This window comes from Sus scrofa, chromosome 6, assembly GCF_054392235.1.
Source record: "Sus scrofa isolate SSC_HxYL_T2T_F1_AM1 chromosome 6, Sscrofa_HxYL_maternal_Yorkshire_Landrace_v2.0, whole genome shotgun sequence".
Lineage (NCBI taxonomy): Eukaryota > Metazoa > Chordata > Mammalia > Artiodactyla > Suidae > Sus > Sus scrofa.
The window spans coordinates 89689064-89707947 of record NC_139388.1 but is presented as its reverse complement, the minus strand read 5'-3'; the positions used below and the strand labels follow the sequence as shown (position 1 = coordinate 89707947).

At 47.4% G+C, this 18884-nt stretch overlaps 1 protein-coding gene across 3 annotated transcripts in view; it reads left to right on the top strand.

Moving 5' to 3' along the window:
* PTAFR (platelet activating factor receptor) overlaps window positions 1–17744 on the top strand; it is a 37113-nt gene extending 19369 nt beyond the window's left edge. For 2 of the 3 annotated variants that reach the window (XM_021095662.2, NM_001444938.1), the window contains 1 exon segment: window positions 14339–17744. In XM_021095662.2, coding sequence (XP_020951321.1) covers window positions 14355–15413 — 1059 coding nt within the window. In that variant the 5' untranslated portion in view covers window positions 14339–14354 and the 3' untranslated portion in view covers window positions 15414–17744. 3 annotated transcript variants of the gene reach the window in all.
* The last annotated feature ends 1140 nt before the right edge of the window (window positions 17745–18884 follow it).

Below are 18884 nucleotides of genomic sequence, written 5' to 3'. Positions count from 1 at the left end.
CAGCAGGAACTCATTAGGCCCACTTTAAAATCTTCATTTTACCAATGAGGAATCAGAGACTCAGAGTCATGGGGTGAATTTAGAGTTTGAACCAGGATTTGATTCCAGTTTTAATGCTGCCTCCAGGAGTGAGATGGACATAGAGCAGCCCTTCGCCTCCCTTTGCTCCATTCAATTCCCAACTTTGGGGGGCAAAGATAAAAGGAGGGCCCCAGGTCAAAGGCATCTCTTCCTGGGAAACCGCAGCCGCTGAAGCCCCTGGCCTCAGGCCATAGGACAGGTCTGTGAATGGATGAGTTAGTTGCCCAGGGAGTGGTCTGCTTCCAGCAGGGGTCACAGCTTGGCTTGGGAGAGATGGGATAGACCCTGAAGTTCAAAATTTCATCCACCACTTCCCAGCTGTGTGACTGTAGACAAGTCTGTTTCCCTCTCTGACCTCATTTTCTATCTTGGAAAAATTGGCATTTTGTAAAACTCACCTTGCAAGTCTGATTTGAGGAAGAAATAGGATCATGAGTAAGAAGTGTTTGTAGATTTAATTAGTAAATGATGCCCAGTGCCCTGCACTTAGGACTGGCTCTGGCTCCCCTCCAGTCCTGCCCTCCTCCTTGGATCCAGGTGGGGGAGTTCCCACTTGCAGCCTATGCCCCTCCCACACCCCCACACTGCAAGGAGCTGTTGGTGCTTGAAATAGGCTTGAACTCGAATGCAACTGATTTATAGCTTATAAATATTTACACAGTTGCGCTCATGACCCCAAATAGCTCCGCAAATATTAGGGGCCAGTCTGACTGGTAAACCCAACTTCCCAATCCGTGGTCCGCACTGGTAAAGTAATCAGTCACTCAGATGTCCTTCTGCCCAGATTTCAGTGGTCGTTCCCCTCTGACTGTCTAGCCCTTTCTCCAGGTCCATTAGGGACTGGGATTGTTTCCAGACAGGATGGGAATTGGAGTCAGAGTCAGGGCTGGGACTGAACACTGCAGGGCAGAGGGTGGGAGATCCAGATGGCAGGATTCTCATGTCTCTGTGAATATTTATGGCCCCCTGGCCCACCCCCTAGCCCACCCAGCGTAAGTGCTAAGCCTGGGCCTGCTGCGCAGCCTTGATCCATCAGGGAGCCCAGCTCACATGTTAAGCGGTTTGAGCCGCCTCCTCCTTCTCCTTCCAAATGTTCATTGCCTTCCTGACCTGCTGAGAGCTTTATTGGCATTAGCCTGATGCCCTGTCTGGAGCTGGCAGGAAAGCCAGTATGTGAGTTACAACCCCTGGGGTCACGGGGGACCCATAGTCCCCTTCCCTGGGTCCAAGTGCCTGGGCCACTGGTGAGATGAAGGCCTGGCCATTTGTGGCCACTTCGCATGCTTATCTTGGGAACCATTGTTAGGGTTATAAGATTTTACAGATGAAGAAATTGAGACTCAGAGAGGTGAAGTCACTTGCCCAAGGTCACATAGCAAGTAAATGGCAGAGCCAGGTAAGAATCCAGGTCTTTCTGACTCCAAAGTCCTTCTCCCTACCCCGCCATGGCTTCCCCAGAGAGACTGGTCAACTTTGCTTCATGCCGGTTCCCTCTGAGTAATTGTTAGTGGTCTGGTCATTCATTTGTTCATTCATCCCCAGTATCTGACATGAAGGATAAAGAGATTAAAAAGGGTCTCGTCCCTGCCCTCAAGAAGCTCTCAACCTGGTGAGGAAACAGCCACAGAAATCGGTATTTATAGGAGTTCCCATCATGGCGTAGTGGAAACAAATCCCGGGTAGGAACCATGAGGTCGCAGGTTCAATCCCTGGCCTCTCTCAATGGGTTAAGGATCTGGCGTTGCTGTGAGCTGTAGTGTAGGTCACAGACGCAGCTCGGATCTGGTGTTGCTGTGGCTGTGGTGTAGGCTGGCAGCTGTAGCTCCGATTAGACCCCTAGCCTGGGAAACTCCATATGCCGCGGGTGGTTGCACAGCCAAAAAAAAAAAAAAAGAGAAATCAGTATTTACAACATACTGTATCAAGTGCTCTGCTGAGGGATGTGCCCAGTACCACGGCAACCCAGAGAAGGTTACTCATTCTGCCTGGGGCAATCAGGGAAGGCGTCCCAGAGAAAGCACTCTTTAGATTAGATCTTAAAAGATGAGTGAGATTTTTCTGGGTAAAGCAATAGGCAAAATGCATTCTCAGTAGGAGCCACAGTATGTGCAAGGCACAGAGGTTTGAGGAGAAATAGAGTTTTCAGAGAAGCAGCAAATTCGGTGTAGCTGGAGTAGAGGGCAAGCGGCAGTAGAGGCTGGTGGGAGTTAAGGTGGGAAAGGGGCTTGCACTTGGTCCTGGGCCATGGGGGGGCCGTAGAAGGTGTTAGAATAGGCAAGCATGTGGCCAGCACTGTGTTGAGGCCCAGCACTGCTCACACTTCTATGTGCAAGTGAATCACCTGGGACTCTTCTTCCATTACAGATTCTGATACAGAAGGTCTGGGGTAGAGTTTGAGGTTCTGCATTTCAAAATTTTTTAAAAATTTATTTTAAAATTAAAAAAAATTATAATTGATTTACAATGTTCTGTCAATTTCTGCTGTACGGCAAAGTGCCCCAATTATACATTCTTTTTCTCACATTATCCTCCATCATGTTCCATCACAAGTGATTGGATGTAGTTCCCTGTATTGTACAGCAGGACCTCACTGCTTATCCATTCCAAATGCAGTAGTTAGTAGGTTCTGCATTTCCAAGAGCCTCCCAAGTGATGCTGCTGCTGCTGCTGGTCCAAGCTCCACAGCTGGAGGAGTGAGGTTGTAGAGGGTTCACTCTGCCTTGTTTGGAGGCTGCTCTGGGGAGCAGGCAGTCATTGGTGCTTTTACATCATTGGAGAGATCAGACCTCTACTTCTTCCTGGATCAGCCCTCTCGCAGCTCTCACAAAAGGGTCAGTCTTCTTTTTTCAGCTGCACCTGAGGCCTGCAGAAGTTCTTGGGCCAGGGATCGAACCCGTGCCATAGCAGTGACAACACTGGATTTTTTTTTTTTTAGGGCTGCTCCCGAGGCATATGGAGCTTCCCAGGCTAGAGGTCAGATCAGAGCTGTAGCTGCTGGCTTACGCCACAGCCACAGCAACACAAGATCTGAGCCGCGTCTGCGACTTGTACCACAGCTCACAGCTACGCCAGATCTTTAACCCACTGATCAAGGCCAGGGATTGAAGCCATGTCCTCATGGATGCCAGTCAGTTTCGCTGAACCACTGAGCTATGACGGGAATTCCCCAGCTAGGCCACCAGGGAATTCCAAAAGGTCCATCTTGGTGGCTGTTAGATGTTTGTTCACTAGACAAGTGTTTATCAAGCTCCTATTCTAGCCAAAGTTGTGCTGGGAATTGGGTCTGGAGAGGGGAATTGGAAATGCTACCTTCTGGTTCATGTCACCATCATCTTTTGCCTCCGAAATAGTCTCTTTGTTTCCATTTTTGTCCCCTACCATCCCTTCTCTGCCCAGTAGCTGCTGAGAGTCCCATCACATTATTCATATGCTTGACACACTCCAGCAACCCTTTGGGGTTTATAAAATAAAGTCCACCCCCTTACCATGGCATCAGAGTCATTTGGCATCTGTTGCCCCATGATCTCATCTTACTCTTTCCATTTCTCTGGGGAAATGACCTTCAGAAGTTCCTTGAAAATGACACATTTATTTATAGCTCAAAATGTCATGAGCTTAATCCCACTGCAGGCCCTTAGCACATGCTGTCCTTTGCCTGGAATACACTGCTGGATTTTTCTCTTGATTTGTTCCTTCTCACCTTTTAGATCCTAGCCAGAGGAAGACTCAGGTTTTGCAGGATCCTAAAGCTTGTACCCTTTGGGGGCCCCTCTTTGAAGAAAAGACACCAAATTATAAATATACATCTAGAAGCAAGGCCCAGGAGGGGATCTCGAAGCTTTGTCATCATTGACTTGATGGTAAATCTGCCTCTGATTTCATTTATATGTCACCTCCTCTGGGAACCCTTCCTTGGTCACTCTGTTTTAAGCAGCCCCCTATCCAATCAGCATCATGTCACTATTTTTATTGCTATTATTGAATTCACCACAATTTGAAATTACTTTGTTCATTTATCGCTCTACTCTCTCTCTCTCTCTTTTTTTTTTTTTTTGCTTTTTAGGGCCGTACTTGGGGCACATGGAAGTTCCCAGGCTGTGGCTGAAACCACAGCCACAGCAACTCGGGATCCAAGCCGTGTCTTCGGCCCACACCATAGCTCCTGGCAACCCTGGATCCCTGACTCACTGAGCAAGGCCAGGGATCAAACCCGCATCCTCATGGATACTAGTTAGGTTCATTTCCGCTGCACCACAGGAAACCCAAGGCTGGATTCTTTAATCTATTGTGCTGGGCTGGGGATCAAACCTGTGCCTCCACAGTGATCAGAGCCACTGCTATCAGATTCTTAACCCACTGCCCCCAGCAGGAACTCCTCTCTCTGCTTATTTTTGTCTGTTTTCCATGACTAGAGTATAACCTCCTTAAGGGCAGGATCTTGTCTGTTTTATTTTGCAGTGTCCCCAACACAGGGCCCGTGCCCAGCAGGATGTCAGGGGAATGGATGGACATGGTCTCTGCCCTCCAGCAGTTACGCTCTAGTGGCAGGAGGGTGCACACAGGCAGTTTCAGTGAGCTTTGAGAGCCCAGAGGGTGGGCACTTCAGCAGGCCTGAGGAGAGAGAGCAGGATATGAAAGAGTCAGGGAGCTGAGGAAGATCTACCTTGGTGCAAAGAGGCCTGAGCAGCCTTAAAGGATGATCACTAGTTAGCCAGGCAGAGAGGGGGAGGGAAGCATGAACGAAGGCAGGTAAATGAGCCCCAGGATCCAGAGCAGACTCGGCTGATTACATATTGGGGGATTTCAGGGGACATCTGGGTACTAAGTTTGGGATGAAGGCCGAGGGAGTGGGAGTTACATGTGGACCTATGACTGGATGGAAGGCAGCAGAAGCAGGAAGAGCCTGGGTAATAGGTACCAGAGGCACCAAGGACTAGGCTCTGGGCAAGGGCAGAGGTTCTGCCCAAGGAACTGATTCTGGTCCTACATTTAGAAGGAAGATGCCTACCTCTGCTGGGCCTCCTGTGTGGACCCAGTGGACGGGGGAGGCCTGAGTACATATCATCACAGGTTGGGTTCCTGGGAACCTGCCTCAAGGCATGTTTTTCCTGGGATATTTTTATTTTATTTTGTCTTTTTGTCTTTTCTAGGGCTGCATCTGTGGCATATAGAGGTTCCCAGGCTAGTGGTCTAATCAGAGCTGATGCCACCAGCCTACACCACAGCCACAGCAACGCCAGATCCTTAACCCACTGAGTGAGGCCAGGGATCAAACTCGTAATCTCATGGTTCCTAGTCGGTTCCCAGTCGTTAACCACTGAGCCGTGATGGGAACTCCTTTCCTGGGATATTTTAAAGTAAAACCCAGATACGGTATGATCTCACCTAGACATACTTCAGTATGTGTATATAATAGATAAGGAATTTAAAATATAAAAACATATATAATCGTGATCACCACCTCACAAAATTTGCATCCATTCCCTAATTCCATCTATTCCTTTGTGTTTGCGTTCTCCCAGTTGGCTAACAAATGGTTTTCACAGTTTCTTTGGCTCAGGATACACACAAGATCCATACACAGCATTTATTTGCTCAACTGGGCCTCCTGAATGAGAATTTGATGTTCCACTTCCTTGCCCTTCATTCATTCCTCAACTCATGCTTTCAGAAACTGTTCTCCCTCTTTTCACAGGAGATGGATTCCCAAAAGGCCCTGGGCAAAGTTTGCTTTTCTGTCTGCATTGTATTGGATCTCCCGGTGGCTTTTCACACTGTTGGCCACTTGCTTCCATGCTTGTGAAACTTTCTTCTGTTGGGTCTCCAGCGTGACACTCTCCGGGTTCTCCTCTTGCTGCTTGACCCAAACTGTCTCCTTCTCCTCTGACCTCTCTTTTACTTATTTATTTTTTCTCTTTTTAGGGCCACACCTGTGGCCTATGGAAGTTCCCAGCCTAGGGATCCAATTGGAGCTGTAGCTGCTGGCCTACGCCACAGCCATAGCAACGAGAGGGATCTGAGCCTCATCTGCAACCTACACCACAGCTCATGGCCATGCCAGATCCTTAACCCACTGAGCGAGGCCAGGGATCGAACTTGTGTCCTTATGGATGCTCGTTGGGTGCACCACTGCTTCGCCACCAGTTTTCAGTGTTTAACCCTGGGTCCTCTTGGATGTTTCAGAGGAAAACATTCTTGTATGTCTCCCAGGGAATTCATCCTCCTCACCCCACATGCTTCCTTCTCAGTGTAATCTCCGTGAAGACAGATACCACCCAGCTCCATCATCTGGGCCGGAAACCCGGCAGTCCTGACTCCTCCCTTTCTCTCACTATGTTCTGTCCCTTTGATCTCCCAAATCATTCTCACAAGCATCCATTTCCATCTGCTCTGCCACAGTCCAAGCCTCCTGTGACTCACTGGACAGTTGCAATGATCTCTTTGCTCTCTCCCTGCCGCTGATCTGATGCCCCTCCCGTTTATTCTGCACACAGCAGTCAAAGCCATCTTCCACAAACTCTAAACTCTCACAATGATTCTTCATTTTCTGCAGAATCCAGTACAAAGTCCTTTAGCATAGGATTTAAGACCCTGCTTCAGTTGGCTGATGCTTACTGGGTAGGCCTTATGTTTCCTCACCCCATGCCTACCTTTAAGTTTTAGCCAAACCAAACGTCTCAAGTTCCCTGAGAACAGGGGACATCCTCTCCTATTCTTCCAGGGTTCTTCTGTCTCCCGGCTACATCAGGCTAACTCCTTCTCTTCCTTCAGAATCAGCAGGAGTTGTTCCCGACCCTCAACTCTGGGCTGCATGCCCCGCTCAGAACCACCCTGACAGCTACAACCTTGACCATTATAACACTTACTACTTTTCTATTTCTGAGTCTTTCTTGCAAAAAGGCCTGAGAGGAGTTCCCATGGTGGCTTAGCAGAAACGATGTTGACTAGCATCCATGAGGACTCAGGTTCCAACCCTGGCTTCGCTCAGTGGGTTAAGAATCCAGCGTGGCTGGGAGCTGTGGTGTAGGTCGCAGACGTGGGTAGGATCCCACGTGGCTGTGGCTGTGGTGCAGGCTGGCAGCAACAGCTCTGATTCGACCCCTAGCCTGGGAACTTCCATATGCCATGGGTATGGCCCTAAAAAGACCAAAAAACCAAACCAAGACAAAAGACAAACAAAGCAAGCAAACAAAATGGCCTGAGAGCCCCTGATGGCTAATCTCTGAGGATAGTTGTCCCTGCCCTCACTGAGCTGAAGCCTAAACCCAAGAAGAGGAAGGCATTTACTTATGGTTGGGGGTGAGGGGTGGGGTGGGGGATGGATAGAGACGTGACTTCCTCACAGACCTGGAGTGAGCATCACACACTGCCCAGCTGTGGGCTGCCTCCCTGCCTCTCAGGCCCTGGGAACGCAATCCCCTAAGGCATGAGACCGGCAGGAGAAAGAATCAGGGCCGGCCCCAAATGAACCATCCTCTTAGGTGCAAGGGAAATGGAGGGAGGGGCAGTGAGCTGAGGTTATGGATCATTCATTTGCAAATCTTCCGGTCTCAGGACTTAAGGAGGGTCCCAGACAGCTTTTGTTTACATGGGTTATAGCCACCAAGTTTTACCACGTTCGAAATGAAAACTATCCATTCTAAAATGTTTTGTTTTAAAATATAAAGACCGATAATAAACTCATTTCTTGTTAACATAAATAACATTTTTTTTTGTGGAAAATAGCTGAAAATTTAAAAACGTAAACAATTTAGGGAGAAGAGTAGCATTTAATTTCGTGTGTCTCTTTAATGTTCAGTTTAATAGAAGACAGCTGCGTTCTCATACCCACTTCTGCCTTGAGTCTATATGATGTGTTGTTTTGGTTGAAGTTTATGAAAGAAATCTGCCCTCACACAGATGTGTATTTGTAAAGGGAGGACTATTTTAGTGGCTTTTTCGTATAATTGGTGATACTCTTCTTTGATCAGCACTCCACAAATGGTAGTTTCTTAAAGGTTAGTTGCAGTGTGGAATCTGAATCATATCAATGAACTTTTTGTCATCTGTTAACACTGTAATGTATTGGTCTGTTTCCCTTTGAATCCTTTTCCTCTCTGTAATTTCGAAACATCATACTTTCCTTCTTTGGAAAACAATGGTTCACTGAGATAAACAGTTCTTCCAAATATTGACCTTTCATCACAAGATATTGGGCATTCCCGTTGTGACACAACAGAAACAAATCCGACTAGTATCCATGAGGATGCAGGTTCGATCCCTGGCCTTGCTCAGTGGGTTAGGGGGGTCTGGAGTTCCGTGGTGGCTCACAGATGAGGTTTGGATCCTGTGTTGCTGTGGCTGTGGCATAGGCCAGCGGCTACAGCTCTGATTCGACCCTAGTCTGGGAATCTCCATATGCCCTGGATGAAGTCCTAAAAAGACAAAAAAAAAAAAAAAAAAAAAAAAAAATTGGCTTTTTGTTTTCTCTCTCTTTTGGCTGCCCCACAGCATATGGAGTTCCCAGGCCAGGGATCAGATCAGATATGAGGTTGTAACCTAAGCTGCAGCTGGGGCAAACCGGGTCCTTAACCCACTGCGCCGCACCAGGGATTGAATCTGCGTCCCAGTGCTCCCGAGATGCCACTGATCCCATTGCACCATATCAGGAACCCCTGAAAATGGCTTTTTTTTTTTTTCATCTTTTTGTCTTTTTAGGGCCACACCTGCAGCATATGGAGGTTCCCAGGCTAGGGGTCTAATCGGAGCTGTTGCTGCTGGCCTACGTCAGAGCCACAGCAACGCAGGATCCGAGCGGTGTCTGCGACCTTACACCACAGCTCACGGCAATGCCGGATCCTTAACCCACTGAGCGAGGCCAGGGAACGAACCTGCAACCTCATGTTTCCTAGTCGGATTCGTTAATCACTGAACCACGATGGGAACTCCTAAAATTGGCTTTTTAAAAATTTTTTTGTACTGAGTACATGGTTGTGAAGAATATGACTCTTATAATAGCCTGGTGTCTCTGCCTTGATTTGTGCCAATGAGCCAGATGTTGGGCTTACCATTTTGTACCATCAGCATGAATGTCAACACAGTGAAAGGGTAAATAATGTCTTGGTATTATGATTATGATAGTTTTGACCTCATAGTTCCCCTGAAAAATTTCAGAGATAGACCTCTCTCATTCCTCATTTACGTGGTCTACACTTTGAGAATTATCCTACACTTTGGGGATCAGATGGCAGTGGAAAAGTTCCAGCTTTAGGAGTGGAAAAGTTCCCAGCTGAGAAGAATTTAGCAATTTTACTTCTGGAGAAGGAGCATAAAACTGTAATTCAGGAGCTCCCACTGTGGCATAGTGGGTTAAGAAGCTCCAGCTTGGATTTGATCCCCAGACTTGGGGCTTCCATATGCCACCTCTGGAAAAGGAAAAACAAAAAACCCCAAAAACACCACTATGTAATTTAAATCAGCTATGTAATTCACAAGGTGACTTGAGAGTGTTTTTTGTTTTTAAAGGAATCCCAATGGCTTATAGCAATAATTGGAATTTATTCAATTAACATAGACAAACCACCACCACAGTAAATGGAGCAAAGAACAAAATTTTTGTGAATCAATAGAATTCCAATTACAGCCAGTGCTTTCTTTAAACTCATCTGTAAGTATCTATAGACTTCACCAAGTATTTTCACTGCTCTTGGGCTTCCTAAGGGATGGGTGTAATTAACAAAGCTTATTACCCATTCCTTTTATTTATTGGTTCATGGTGCTGGAATAGTGTTGAATAGACAGACAAGGTCCTTGATCTTGCTCACAGTTAAGTGGGAGAGCACGAAACAATCATACAAACACGAATATGATTACAATTGTACTAAGATTTAAGAAGTTCAGGGAGGGAGTTCCCTGGTGTTCTAGTGGTTGGAACTCAGCACTCTCACCGCTGTGGTCTGGGATCAATCCCTGGTCTGGGAACTGAGATCCCACTTCAAGCCGCACAAGTACAGGGAGCTTTGAGATGGGACTTGACCTGACCTGGAGGTCACTGAAGATCTCCCTGAAGAGGTGAAATTCAGCTAAGGTCCGAAGCATGAGTTGGCCAGGTGGAAGCGGGGTGTGGCTGGGGAAGGATGTTTAAGGCAGGGGCATGGGGTATGGGTGGAGGCTGAGACAAGAAAATTCTGGGTGGGAAGTCCATTTTGGCTGGAGCCTTAGTGAGAAGGTGGCACTAGATAGGATGGCACTCTATAGCTTCCTGTTCTGTAAATGGGGATTTTACCTTTTATCTCAAAAGGACTTTTGTGGGACTCAGGTGAGGTAGGGCATGGGTACCTGGCTCCAAAAGAGGTGCCCCAGAGTGTTGATTGTCTTCCTTGCTTCTCACTCCCAATTCCCTGCTCTTTTCACTGTACTAGGATATATGGTGAGCGTTGAATTTTGCTTCATCCCAGCTGAGCCTCTGCCATCCTGTTCCCTCCAGCTCCAACACAGACATCAGAGGGGCTTCCAGGCTCTTGTATGGCAACATAGTGGGAAGAACAAGGGGGAGGAAGGGAAAAACTGGTTTTGAAGGAGAGTGGATGGAGATGAAGAACTGTTGAGAATGGACCAGACTTTAAGTAGCAGGATTATGACTAGTTTTAATCTTTAATATATGTTGGAATTAGAGTTCCCATCGTGGTGCAGGGGAAACAAATCCGACTAGGAACCGTGAGGTTGTGGGTTCGATCCCTGGCCTCGCTCAGTAGGTTAAGGATACGGTGTTGCCGTGAGCTGTGGTGTAGGTTGCAGATGTGGCTTGGATCCTGTGTTGCTGTGGCTGTGGTGTAGGGCGGCAGCTGTAGCTCCGATTAGACCCATAGCCTGGGAAATTCCATATGCTGCAGATGCAGCCCTAAAAACAAAAGAAAAGCATATATATATATTTGAATCTTGAGCAACTTAGGAGTGGGGGGGGGTGCCAACCCTCCAAGCAGTTGAAAATCTGCTTCTAACTTACAGTTGGCTCCATGCCTGTGAATTCGACCAACCATGGGTCATGTAGTATCGTAGTGTGCATTTAGTTTTTAAAAATCCATGTATAAATGGACCCACACAATTCAAACCTATGTTGTTTAAGGGTCCACTGTACTTAAACCTTTTGCTCTGAAATAATTTTAGGCCTCAAAAGTTGCAAAGTAATACAAAGAGTTTATGTCTGCTCTTCTCCCAACATTCTTGATTTATAAAACCAAAATACAATGATCAAAACTAGGAAATGAGCATGGATACAGTACTATCTAAATTATAGACCTTATTTGAACTTCACCAGTTTTTCCTTTAATGATTTTTTCTGTTCCCAGATACAACGCAGGATCCCACATTGCACTAAGCTTTCCCACATCTCCTTCAAATCCTCTGATCTTAGATGATTCCTCAGTCCTTCATGACCTTGTCAGTTTTGATCAGTCATCTTGTAGAATGTCTCACAGTTCGAGTTTGTCTGATGTTTTCTTATGACTGAATTGAGAGTATGCATTTTTGGCAAGAATATCACAGAAGTGATGTGTCCTTTTCAGTACATCGTATCAGGGTATGTGATGTTGACATGCCTTTTTTTCCCCCCTTATTTGGCCATATGGATTCCTTGGCCAGAGATCAAATCCAAGTTGGAGCTGTGACCTATGCCACAGCTGTGCAATGCTGGATCCTTAGTCTACTGTGCTGGGCCAGGGATCAAATCTGCAGAGGCACTGTTGATCCACAGTGGGAAAGTCTGATGTTGACACGTCTTAATGACGATGCTACTCTTGGTGAAAATGTTGTCTACTGGGTTTTTCCACTGTATACTCCCCCCCCCCTTTTTTTTTTCTTTTTGGCCATGCCCTCAGATTGCAGAAGTTCCTGGGCCAGGAACCAGACACACATTACAGCTGTGATAATTCTGGATCCTTAGCCCACTGAGCCACAAAGGGAACCCCTGTATAGTTTTCTTTTAAAATTATATTTAAAAACTAAATTACTCAACCAATAAATGCTCCTAAAAAGTTCAAACAAACAAAAAGTATAAAGTACATAAACTTCTCACCAAGCCCTCCTCATCTTCCCAGAGGTTACTCACCACTGTCAACTCTTTGAGATGTATCCTCCTAGATCATTTTCCATATCATATACACATATGTAATGGGGTCATGCCAACTTTTTTGTTTTGTTTTAAGTAACAATATTATCCAGGGATAACTTTCCATGTCAGTACAATCAGATCTCATTCTTTCTAATGAATGGCTATTATTTCATTGCCTGGGTGACCCGAATATACTTCTCTGTATTTTCCAGATTTATGAACACAAAAATTATTTTTTAACATGGAACATTTTACCATCAACATTTTCTTTCTTTCTTCCTTTCTTCCTTCCTTTCTTCCTTCCTTCCTTCCTTCCTTTCTTTCTTTTCTTTTCTTTCTTTCTTTCTTTCTTTCTTTCTTTCTTTCTTTCTTTCTTTCTTTCTTTCTTTGTTTTCTTCCCTTCCTTCCTTCTTTCATTTTTTGTCTATTTTAGGGCCACACCCGCAGCACATGGAGGTTCCCAGGCTAGGGGTTGAATCAGAGCTGAAACTGCCGTCCTACACCACAGCCACAGCAACATGGGATCCAAGCTGCATCTTTGACCTTCACCACAATTCACGGCAATGCTGGATCCTTAACCCACAGAGCAAGGCCAGGGATTGAACCCGCATCCTCATGGATACTAGTTGGGTTTGTTAACCGCTGAGCCATGATAGAAACTCTGTACCATCCAAATTTTTATTTCGGGGAGTTCTGATGTGGCTCAGTGGTAATGAAGCTGACTAGTATTCACGAGGATGAAGGTTCGATCCCTGACCTTACTCAGTGGGTTAAGGATCCAGCATTGCTGCAAGCTGTGGTGTAGGTCACAGATGTGACTTGGATCTGGCATGGCTCTGGCTGTGGCATGGGCTGGCAGCTGCAGCTCTGATTCAACCCCTAACCTGGGAACTTCCATATGCCGAAGGTATGGCCCAAAAATGAAAAAAAAAATCAAATTTCAAAAGAAAAATATTCAAATTTTGTAAGAAAATTAAAAATTTTATAATATAGATTTTCATATATTTCATCACCAGAAATATATTATCCAAAACTTCAAGTTAAAATCACCTAAAGAATAAAAAGTTAGGCGTTTCCATTGTGGCTCAGCAGTTAATGAACCCGACTAGGATCCAGGAGGACGTGGGTTCGATCCCTGGCCTTGCTCTGTGGGTTAAGGATCCAGTGTTGCCATCAGCTGTGGTGCTAAGTCAAAGATATGGCTCGAGGATCTGGCATTGCTGTGGCTGTGGTGTAGGCCTGCAGCTGTAGCTCCGATTCGACCCCTAGCCTGGGAACTTCCATATGCTGCAGGTGCGGCTCCAAAACAAAAGCAAGAATAAAAAGGTATATTTTAATTATTTTTTTATTTTTTATTTTTATTTTTTGTCTGCTTGCCATTTCTTGGGTCACTCCCGCGGCATATGGAGGTTCCCAGGCTAGGGGTCGAATCGGAGCTGTAGCCACCAGCCTACGCCACAACCACAGCAACGCGGGATCCGAGCTGAGTCTGCAACCTACACCACAGCTCATGGCCACACCGTATCGTTAACCCACTGAGCGAGGCCAGGGATCGAACCCGCAACCTCATTGTTCTTAGTCAGATTTGTTAACCACCGTGCCATGACAGCAACTCCTAAAAAGGTATATTTTTAAATGGGACAAGAGAAAAGAAAATAAACTGCCACTGATTTTACTGAATCTCTGATGCCATTTATTTTAAAAACATCATTATTTTATGTAGGAAGGAAAAAATTGCCAATTAATTGGAAGAGGCCAACAATATTAGAGTTTTTAAAATGTGCAAAATGAGGAGTTCCTGTTGTGGCGCAGTGGTTAACGAATCCGACTGGGAACCATGAAGTTGTGGGTTCGGTCCCTGCCCTTGCTCAGTGGGTTAACGATCCGGCGTTGCCGTGAGCTGTGGTGTAGGTTGCAGACGTGGCTCGGATCCCGAGTTGCTGTGGCTCTGGCGTAGGCCGGTGGCTACGGCTCCGATTAGACCCCTAGCCTGGGAACCTCCATATGCTGCGGGTGCGGCCCAAGAAATAGCAACAACAACAACAACAACAACAACAATAACAACAACAAAAAAGAGAAATAAAATGTGCAAAATGAGAGTCTTGGAATTGAGTAAATAAGAGTTCCTTATTGGCCCTTAATTAACCAGAATTCCTGTGGGTCTTCCAGGCACAGGAAGGATCCTATGACCAGCTGCCCCCTCCAGCCCATAAGGATGGAGCCAAATGATTCCTGGCGTGTGGACTCTGAGTTCCGATACACACTCTTCCCGATTTTTTACAGCATCATCTTTGTGCTGGGGGTCATTGCCAACAGTTACGTGCTGTGGGTCTTTGCCCGCGTGTACCCCTCCAAGAAGTTGAATGAGATAAAGATCTTTATGTTGAACCTCACCATGGCAGACCTGCTCTTCCTGGTCACTCTGCCCCTGTGGATCATCTACTACTACCATGAGGGCAACTGGATTCTTCCCAAATTCCTGTGCAACCTGGCTGGCTGCTTCTTCTTCATTAACACCTACTGCTCAGTGTCCTTCCTGGCTGTCATCACTTACAACCGCTTCCAGGCCGTGACACGGCCCATCAAGACCGCTCAGGCCACCACCCGCAAGCGTGGCATCTCTTTGTCCCTGATCATCTGGGTGGCCATGGTGGCCGCCGCCTCCTACTTCTTCGTCCTGGACTCCACCAACATCGAGCTCAGCAAGACCGGCGCGGGGAACCTCACTCGCTGCTTTGAGCATTACGAGAAGGGCAGCATGCCCGTACTCATCATCCACATCTTCCTCGTGTTCAGCTTCTTCCTCGTCTTCCTCGTCATTCTCTTCTGCAACCTGGTCATCATCCGCACGCTGCTCACACAGTCTGTGCAGATGCAGCGCAATGCAGAGGTCAAGCGCCGGGCACTCTGGATGGTCTGCACGGTCTTGGCTGTGTTCATCATCTGCTTCGTCCCCCACCACATCGTGCAGCTGCCCTGGACCCTGGCCGAGCTGGGCTTCCAGAGCGGCAACTTCCATCAGGCTATTAACGACGCGCATCAGATCACTCTCTGCCTCCTCAGTACCAACTGTGTCTTAGACCCCATCATCTACTGTTTCCTCACCAAGAAGTTCCGCAAGCACCTTTCCGAGAAGTTCTACAGTCTGCGTGGCAGCCGGAAATGCTCCCGGGTCACCACAGAGACGGGCACGGAAGTGGTCGTGCCACTCAGCCAGGTCCCTGTCAATTCCCTCAAAAAGTAGCAGGCCCAGAGGCTTCTCCTTCATGGACATCACGGACTGATCTGGGAGAAAAAAGGGCTGTCCGCTGTGGTCCTGGCACCTCCTCCCTGGGCACCGGTGGCCTTTTCGGTATGGAGGCTGCCTCATTGATGTGGAGACAAAGGCAGAGCCGGACTGCTGGGACATCCAGAGCTTGAATGAGCCCCATTCAGCCACCTTGGGCACTTGCCCTAATAACCTTGGCGGGTAACCTCATCCTGAGTGCCTGAGTCTGATGGCACTGGGAGGAATTTCAGGACCAGGAGCATCCGTGGGTACAGACCCTGAGCCACCCAGTTGACCCCAACGGCGCAGCAGTCCCAGACTCATCTGGGAGTCTAGCCTAACATTTTGGGCAGCTACTCCTTTTATCACTCTCAAGACAGATCAGGGGTTATGGAACGGGTGCTCCCCAGGCGGTGTGGCACTATCTTTGGGACAGACTTTTGAGCTAGAATGGTGCCACGCAAGGTCTTTGGGACACTTCTTAGGGGGACCTGCTCCTGACTCACCTTCCCTGCATGGCAACCAGGGAAGATAAACCACACGTAGGCGGAAAGTTAGGACGGGGAGGGAGCCTGTTTCCTGAGGCAGGTGTGTCTTTCTGCACAGGCCTGGGTCAGCTCTGGGGCAGTGGAAGAGATAAAACCACCACATCCGTTTTTTCATCTCGACAAGGGACTCTGATGAAATAGCTCCTGTGGGGCAGCCACCCACTGTGGGTGAGCATAGCTTCCTCAAAACCAAATGGGCCATCCAGACCTCCGCAGTGCACGTAGGCTTCCAAGGGGAAGGGCGCTTGGGCGGAGAAGTATCTCGGGTGGGTGGGGCCTCCAGAGTGGAAGGAGCCGGTCAGCTCTTCTCCCTACCTTACTTTCTGCGGGGGGGGGGGGGGGTGTCCCTCTTGCCTTAGCTTCCAGGGGGTGAGGGGGCAGTTATGATCCCGAGGGCAGGCAGGCGCTCTGAATTCTGGGCACAGACCAGACCAGGGGCTGAGAGGAGGCTTTCCTGGTTTCCAGAGCCCTGTGGTCCTTTTGAGAACGCTTCCCCCCTTCCAGCCAGTGTCCCCACAAAGCCAGGATCCTTGTTTCCTGGATACTGCACTGATCATCATAACTGCCTCCCAGAGACCTGCTTGAGTCTGGGATGGGAGCTGCCCGCGGGATGGAGCAGACAGGGACTAGAGGGACCGAGCCGAGTACTTGAACTTTGGTATCACAGAGACCAAGCTTCACGTCAGGGCTTTGCCACTTCCTGCCCAGGGACTGTGAGCTGAATTTCCTACCTCATAGAGTTGTTACGAGGAGCAGACACTTCTTGCTCAGGGTGAGTGCTCATCCCACATTTTCCCTTTTTTTGAGAATTTGTTCCCCCTAATCCTCTGAGGGCAGCTGAAGGGTGAGCTCCTGGCTCTAGTGGGGCCAGTCGTGTTCTCTCTCAGGAATAAGTGGCAAGATTCAGGGATGCTTTCTTTCTTTTCTTTCTTCCTTCCCTCCTCCCTCCCTCTCTCTCCCTCTCTCTCCTTTTCTCTTTCTTTCTTTCTATCTTTCTTTCTTTTTGTCTTTTGAGGGCCGCACCTGTGGCACATGGAGGTACCCAGGCTAGGGATCTAATCTGAGCTATAGCCATCGGCCTACACCATAGCCACAGCAACATCAGATCCGAGCCGTGTCTGCGACATACACCACAGCTCACAGCGACTCCGCATCCTTAACCCACTGAGCAAGGCCGGGAATTGAACCTGCAACCCTATGGTCCCTAGTCGGATTCGTTTCCGCTGCACCACGACGGGAACTCCAAGGGATGCTCTTTCAGGCTCCGTGGGCCACTTACCTGAAGATATATAAACTCTTGAGCTGTGAGTGTGTGTGTGTGTGTGTGTTTGTGGCTGGTAGGGGAGGCACTTGCCTGAACTTTGTAGAGAAAACAGCTCTGCTCAGAAAGGAGATGGAGGTAGATGTGCAGAGAAAAGCGGAGTGGGGGTGGGCAGGGGGCACTGTAGGGCCTGGAGAGAGAAGGTGGTGGCACTTCCAGGGCCTGCTGGCTCCTTTCCTCCAGGCCCAGCCCTTCCCAAAACTCATGCACTGCCTCCTTTGGATTCTTGTGAGATTCCCTTGTTAGGATATATTCTCTTATTTTGCTTATGCTGATTTGAGTATCTATTTCTTACAAGCAAAAGATCTCTGAAGGAGATAAATGCTTATATATTAAAGTGCGGTGATTCTGGAATTTCAGCTGTTTGTGTATCCCCCTTGTAATTTTTGCAATGTTCCATCTGTATTTTGATTCAATAAATATTTATCTCTAATTCAAGCCACTTTTTAAAATTTAAACCTGTTTTAAAGGATGCTTTAGAACTAAATTGTAAATGAAAATGAGTGCCACCTGCCACACATAGACGGTAAACATAAACATAATGCATAAGTGTTAAAGTCATAGTGTTCTTGGTGTCCTGGCTACTGTCACCTCACCTGCCCTATAGACTTGCACAGCACACTTCAGGGAACATGGCTGTGATGGAGATAAAGCACAAAGAGTCTGCATTCAGTAAGGGCTCAATAAAAAGGCAGTTCTGAGATAGTGACTTGTGATGGCCCCCTTGCTTCTCCCAGAAGGTTGCCCCAGCACACAGGCCAGGGTCTCACTCCCACCCAGGGCCCAGATGGGTGGGAGAAGTATTTTAGGTTGTAGCCCATGCTAGGGCCCTTTTGGTCTCCGTACCACTATGAACACAACCAGCTTTACTCCCCCTGTGACATCTGCCTGGCTGTGACTTTCTCGGATGCTTCCTCTTCTTTTTGACTTAGCCTAGTATACCTCCTCCAGGCAGCCTTCCTGGATTCCTCCAAACAGGGTAATTGGCTGTCTCCTAATAACATTTTAGGTCTGGGAAGGTGCAACTTTTTTATAGCATAATTGCTATGGTTACTGAAGTTTATCCATTTCAACATCTGTCTTTCCTGGGGATAGGAACCGAATCTTTTTTTTTTTTTTTTTTTGAAGTGTAGTTGAAGGAATTGAATCGTAATTATCAATGTATCCACGCAAGGCCTAGAATTGAGCTGTGTGTGTCTCAAAGCTTGCTGTTCCCCCAAGGTAATGCATAAACAGACTCATTGACATATACATGCACTTACTTGAAGGGGTTTAAGGAGACTCTTTAGGGACGGATGCAGAAAGACTTTAAGGTGTATTCTTCCAAAGATCCATGTAATATTTTAAAGGAAGATGTTAGGGATTTTTAGAGGATCAGAACATTCTGGAGCTGGGAGGATCCAATCCCTTCATCTTGCTATTAGAAATACGGGACTCAGAGGGGCTCTGTGATTGCAGAAATTACATAGTGCAGAGCTGCAGTGAGCACAGAGCTGGCTGTGCTTCTCCCTTCTTGCAATGGAGACAGGATTATGGGAAAGGTTGCGCTGTAATTCTTTCTATGAAGCATCACCAGTC